General features: G+C 34.1%; 1 protein-coding gene across 1 annotated transcript; it reads right to left on the bottom strand.

Moving 5' to 3' along the window:
- Positions 1–4424: 4424 nt before the first annotated feature.
- Positions 4425–5946, bottom strand: LOC131043633 (transcription termination factor MTEF1, chloroplastic). Its single transcript, XM_057976866.2, has one exon. The coding sequence runs from the start codon at positions 5804–5806 to the stop codon at positions 4622–4624; it is 1185 nt and encodes a 394-aa protein (XP_057832849.2). The 5' UTR covers positions 5807–5946; the 3' UTR covers positions 4425–4621.
- Between the last annotated feature and the right edge of the window lie 881 nt (positions 5947–6827).

Genomic DNA, 6827 nt, shown 5'->3' with positions numbered 1-6827 from the left:
AATATATTCATTAAAATATTATAAATTATAGAGGAATGTTTGAAATAAAAATGTCTTAATATTATATATTGAAATCAAAATGATATATCTTATTAGAATTAATGATCTTACATAAAATTGTAGTTTATTAAATTATATATAATCAAATTTAATTATACTATTAGATTATTAATTATTAATAAGAATATAAAAGTTGAATAAATTAAAATAAATATAAATAAATCTCAATATTAAAATGAAAGCTCAAGTTTTGGCGTAAGAGTTGACTAAATAATTTTTTAATTAATTATTAAATTATTTTAAAGTGTCGGATAAATGTGTATATTTTTTCTTTTAAACTTATATTTTACATTATTTTATGCATATATCTGTACTACATGGTCATAACACTCAATTCAGCCCATATAATCAACTCCTAACCTAGAACCCATTAGCCAACTACCATCATAGATCACCTAACCCTCACTCATTTATATCCATAGTTATTCACTATCTAGAACTAGGTCACACAACAAAACTTAGTATGTTTATTTTATATTTCAAATCACATGTCCTTGGCATGACCTTTTTGTAAGTTAGTCATTATCTTGTTAGTTCATGTGCCTAAAATATTAAAATGAGTTAAATCTATTAGGATAATGTATTTAAGGAAATTTCATAGATCATTAGGATCATCAAGTGTCAATCTAAAAGTTATATAGAAGCAACATCTATAATTCATTGTAAATTCTTTTAGCCTTAGTTACTTTGGTCTCTATTGCATTACAATTGAATTCATGCTTGATAAATTTTGTAGATTTACACAACTCTTAAGGTGATTGATTGCTATCAAGACAAGTCAAGATTCTTCTCCATATTACAACATGTCTAACTACTAGTATACTTATATTAAAAAATATATGTAAAACATGTCGAGAGATATCTTATAATAAAAGAGAACCATCTGTAAAATAAATGTTCTTCTAAAATACTAAACACCAGGAATACAAATCCATTAAAGTCCTACAAAAAGCTATGAATCTAGTTGGAGAGAGGTGGTGAGGATTCTATTTTATTTAGAGTAATAAAATAACACCTCAACAAAAGCTGAAACATGGCATATTTCATGCATTTACCTATCGTTTGCATGTCAAATTGTTTCAAAAATGGATTTTTGTTTACGGACACTTTGATGTCATTGTAGATGTCTCTCGGCATAATGATACCAATACCTCGTTTTAGCAACAAGTACAAAAGACACACATAAGTCACATCAATAACTGACCACGCTAGTCAGACTAAGTCACATAACATAACTTAAGTCAAAGAATAGGTTGCATGACATAGCCTTATCTTAAGTAGTACCCAAACCTTTTAACAAATCAATGACATATTCTAGGTATTTTTAGTATTATTCAAATTTCAGATTTTGATCTTATGTTTTTGATATATAAAACAACAAAACAAGGATGCTGACCCTGTATACAAACAACCCATAGGCAGCACCAACCAGCCATTAACAACACCAAATAGTCCGAGCTCAAAATATCAAAAGCACTTATAACCTTAAAAATATAAGAGTTTATAGCAGTATCAAAGTTTAAAACACCTAAACGATAAACAAAAAAAAGACATCCACCAGATGGTTATGCAAACAGACTGGTCCAATCCTTAGTGAGGAATTTAAACAGATCTTTGTAGTTGCCCTCATCTTCAACATCCTTCCCCAGTACCTTCTTTTGCAACATACATAGAACATGCTTCCAATATTGGATCAATCCTCCCTCACAAGGGAATGATTACATTCATCATTAGCACTATTTTGTTAAAATAGCATAAGCCAAAGCTTTTTTTTAAAGAGAACCATTGCTGAATGTAACTTTACCATGGAGTTCAAAAGCAAAGCTACAAGAATTACAGCTGCCACCATGGCCACTGCTGTGCAGTGTGTGCCCCGTTTTCATTGCCGTGAAAAGTGTTTGGCTTCCAATATTAGATCAATCCTCCATCACAAGGGAAGGATTACATTCATCATTAACACTATTTTTTTGAAAAGCATAAACTATGCCATTATCATTCAGACAAAAAAAGTTTATAACCTTTATATTCTTAGCCTGATAGGCAGAAATTTGTAAATCATAATCAAAAGTTATTTGACTTTATTTGACTTTATTATATATTATGTATTTACAATCAAGAAAATGTAGAATGGGCTATCTCTCTCAAAGAAGATCCTGAAGATATCCATTGTGAGGGATTGCTTTATGACTAAGTTGAACCTTTCATTGTGTATATGCATTGCAACCCTACATTATTACTTTCACACATTGTTTTCGTTTCTTCTTGTTTATTGATTTTATATGTGGAATTCACTTATAATATATATATTCAATTTTTTTTAAACTGTAAATAAGATAACTTCAAATTCAATTTACTCATAATGCTTGGTCATTTTTGTTATGGTTAAATCATGGTATTGTGATTCTTGTCATCAAGGGTCAAAACCCTACTAAAGTGTCATTGCCGAATCTTCGTGTTGGGGACAAGACCCCGTATTTAGCCTCACTGATTCATAACTCCTGTCAAAAACTATTACCCCAAATTTTAAAAAATATAAAATAATAGATGGTCACTTTAACAATTTAATGTTGTGTTGTTTCGTTATCATAATTTTAAAGTTAAAAATCATGATTTCATTGTTTCATTATCATGCAGACAAGAAGACTTGGACATACTCCTGACAACATTACGATCACACATCAGGTATGAAAAGACTTCCCTGCATTGTACATTGCATGGGAGAGATATGCAGCAACTTTTGGTAACAGCACCCACATCTGAAAACATGTGTTGATTTCATCAATGTCAGAGACCTCCATCACTTTCTCTCCCAAGTTCTCCAAAACTCTTCTGAGACACTGATTTCCCAATATTTTGTTGCGGTAAACCAAAATACTCCATCATTTAACTCTTGTATATCATCCTGAAGGTTGGTTGTGACATAGCATCTTGAAGGTCAGCATGTTCACAGGTTCGTTCTAAGGTAATAATTTCCTTAGCGACTATGAATTTTGGATCAATCACTTTCCCAGGAAGGCATTTTCCAAAGCACCGTCGACAGCATGCATGGAAGTTCATGTTCAACAATTATATGAGCTGCTACAAATTTTGTTTTTGGGTGCTCTCATCAAAACAATTTTGCATGCTTCTATGTGTTGTTACCAATATGTCCATTTTCCAAGTATACCAGTTTAATATTTGTGTTTGTATTGATAGATTACATGTAACTACACTACTCAATGATGGTGACACCAAAAAGCTGTGACTAGATCATGTTTGCAAAAATGTAACCATTTGATAACAGAGAATGAAATAGCCTTCACTGTCAGAAACATGTGAGACTGCAATACATACATGTATATAGCCAGGGGAGAGTTGGCTAATTTCCACCGCAGGGAATCAGAAAAGTGGCATTAGGTTGCTTGATCAATATAGTAATAGAGGTATTAGCTAAGAAAATTGTAAGCATGCAAAACCCATCCACCTGTTCCCAAAAATCAGGGAAACACGGTTAAAAATAATAATTTTGAAAGACCATGCATCTGTGGTAGACTTGCAATGTCCTGAGCTGAGCCAGCAGCAGCAAGTGTCGCTGCCCTGATTCAGTCAACTCACAAATTTTGAGAGACACCTGCAGACCATTCTACATTTTTGTCTTTTTTGGTAGAACTTGCCTGAGACACGATCGATCTTGGACTCAACTTGTTTCAAAAACTCAAAACATTATTAAAAATCCTAAATACGAAAGCTTAAAACACGCATCAAATTTTCAGCATATGTTTATTTGGTAACAGCTTGTTTAAACCCTCGGCAATTTGTTTGAACTATGAATGAACTCAAATTCATTGAATCATGGGCAGTTTCTTGAATTGGGTATCTAACTAGTGCATTGAAATTTAAAAGGTTGAAACTTGTTCCAGATTTTTGAGAGGATTTGCATATTTGACTCGTGTAATTGATGTTCTACTGAAAAGGGAAAAAATAAAATTCAAATTTATCTTGAAATATAGTTTTTCAATTTGTCGTGCCAAAACCTGAAATTGACCTCGTCAGAGTCAGCCCTTCTTAAAACCACTTATTGACTGCCTTAAAACTAATAATGTTTTGTGATGGTCTCCAATTGCTGATGAACTTCCTCTGTAAATGGAAAAGCCTGCCGTTCTGGTTTACTAATTTTATGTATTCTTTTAAGGACTTAACGACATCTTAGCACAAACTGACCCAACGTTATAAATGGTTCTAAATCAAACCCATAATTACAAGTTCTGCAAACAATTGGGGCTGGAAAACTTGTTTGCTGAACATCGTATACAATAGTTCACTTTTTGCTATTGCATAATCTACATTTGAAACATAAGGACAAAATTTCTGAGATGACTTTCAGATAACAAAGCCTCACATCTATTAAATATTCACCAATTACATCACACTTAAATGGCTGCAGTGCGCACACAATAAATTTAATAGCTACAACTCATACCTTGCTTGAAGAGCAACTAAACACAGAGCTCCTCTTGTTGAATATACAGGGTTTGCTGAACTGCCTTCTGCCAACGACTAGATCACCTGACTCTCACTTTCTCTATCCAAAATTTTGTTTTGTTGAGCTCTTTGTGCGGTTGGAGGCGTTGGAGATGGCATTTTCATAAATTGTCCACAGTATTTTAGATTCAGCATGCCCTTTTATAATGTTGTTAACAAACTTTGCCTCTGTCATCTTCAATACTGTGAAAAGAGGAATCTCGAGGGCATTGATGGATTTGATTGTCTGCCAAACCAAAAACCTGGGTTTCATAGTCCTTTCCAAACTTATTAGCAACAACAAAGGATGCTTCACTACATGATGTACAGGGAGCTCCATGTTATTAACTATAAAGTTCATCTTTTCACTAACACTTTCCTTGGAAAAAGTAAGGACTACAGGGGCAGCTCCAAGTAGTTGCCAGATTTCTTCTACCGAGAGCCCGCAGAGTTTGAGATTGTCTATCTTGGCCTCTAACGTTTTCGTGCTGCCCACAGCCACTCTACCTACAATATATTTGAACATTTTGCTCCCTTTGTCAGTGCCAATCTTGTTGATGAGATCCACCTGTCCAGGCGTTAGAGACGTGCGATAGAGAACGTCCGGAGTTGCCCGTAAGAAGCTTACGAGCTCCGTTCCAGAAAAACCCCATCCTTCCCAGAAAGCGAGCGAGGGCTTCAGGGTCTTCTCCAAGCTAGAATTGATAAGTCTTGGTGCTTTTAACAGGGCTTTCATGAAGACGTCTTGAGACTGAAATACATTCTTCAGAAACTCCATCGTGGGAAAAATGTTGTTCTCCAAGCTAGTGCTCAAAACTATTGGATTTTTCGTCAAAAGTTTTGCCAGATTTTGATCCACAAAACCGAAATCTTCCAGTAGTTTGAGCTTAGGTTCCAATATTGATTCTGCAGATCCGATAAGCTGGCAATGTCCCCTTAATATTTTGCCAATTTGGGCTTCGGTGCAGCCGTGTTTCTTCAGCGAATGAATAACCTTCTCAACATTGTGGAGGTTTCGAAGGTTCTGCAATTGGGGTTGCCACTTGAGAATCCGTGTGATGTCGGCCGCAGACAGTTCAAGTTTGGTGGAGGCAAACTGTGAAAAGAGGGTTTGCGAATGAGCTTCAGTTGAGAAAACGTTGCGAAAATGAAATGGGTGTCTAAAAAACAGTTTGCAGTATAAATTGTAGTTAGTGGGAGCTGCTGCAACAACAAATAGTTTGGGGCGTAACATGGTGTTCATCATGGAAGCTGCAGCAATAACAAAAGAAGAGCTTAGGGTTTCACCACCAAAAGTCCTATCCCAAATTTCCAAAGAGTTTGACACACAATTTATTTCAGTCCTCGGTAACTAGTCAGAGCCGTTAATTCAAATAAACAAAATGAGAGAAAAAATTAGAGCTTAGGGTTTCACCATTAGAGTTGTGAATTCAAATAAATAAAATAAGTCATATTATTAGTCCCGCCTGGAGACTAATGTTTTCACTTTAACTTTTTTTTCCTATTACTTCTGTCTAGAAATCAGTGTCGGGGAAAAATTTATTCCATTTTCTAATGTTTCGCAATGTTCCAAACTTTATTAAATAATTTTTTTATGATTGGCCTGACTTTAAGCTGGGGTTTCTTTAAAAACGAGCTAGAGATTTGAGGCTGGAATGTGCATGATGGTTTGATAATGAAATATGCCCATTATCAATTCTTGTCCAAACAAAAGCAAAGTGTATTGTTTTATTTATTTTATAGATTTGCTAAAATATTTTTAAATTTTTTATTAATTTTAATAATAATAATATTTATTTATTTTTTTTTATTTTTTTTATGTAAAAGGCCTAAGTCATATTTTATTAATTAATAAATATTATTACAATTTCCGCTCACTGCAAGTGTCGATAGGAAAGAGCGGAGAGGAGAAAATCTCCAGCCTTGCCTGGGACCTTTGGCTGATTAAAAGCCCTTCATAGGTAGCAACCTAGTTCCCTACTAGTTCCATGTTGCCATCTTTTACAAATTCTGCATTTTGGCTAATCAAAAAGCCCTCCATAGGTAGCATCCTAGTTCACTGTTGTATTTTAGTTCACTGCTGCCATATTTTCCATCTTCTAATTATCCTGTAAAAACATGTTTTCAAAACAATCCTTCTACAAAACCACTTTGTTAATTGTTAGTGCCAAAGATGAAGATCCAATATTATTTCTGCATACTTACCCTTGTTACCCATACTATGAAAGATTACCCTGTCTACAATAATATTAGGGGTATAAACACTG

Source organism: Cryptomeria japonica, chromosome 6 (assembly GCF_030272615.1).
Source record: "Cryptomeria japonica chromosome 6, Sugi_1.0, whole genome shotgun sequence".
Lineage (NCBI taxonomy): Eukaryota > Viridiplantae > Streptophyta > Pinopsida > Cupressales > Cupressaceae > Cryptomeria > Cryptomeria japonica.
This window is presented reverse-complemented; position numbering and strand designations above follow the sequence as displayed.

Excerpts from the sequence above, each read along its gene's own strand:
- LOC131043633 (XM_057976866.2), bottom strand. The coding sequence starts at position 5,806 with ATGATGAACACCATGTTACGCCCCAAACTATTTGTTGTTGCAGCAGCT.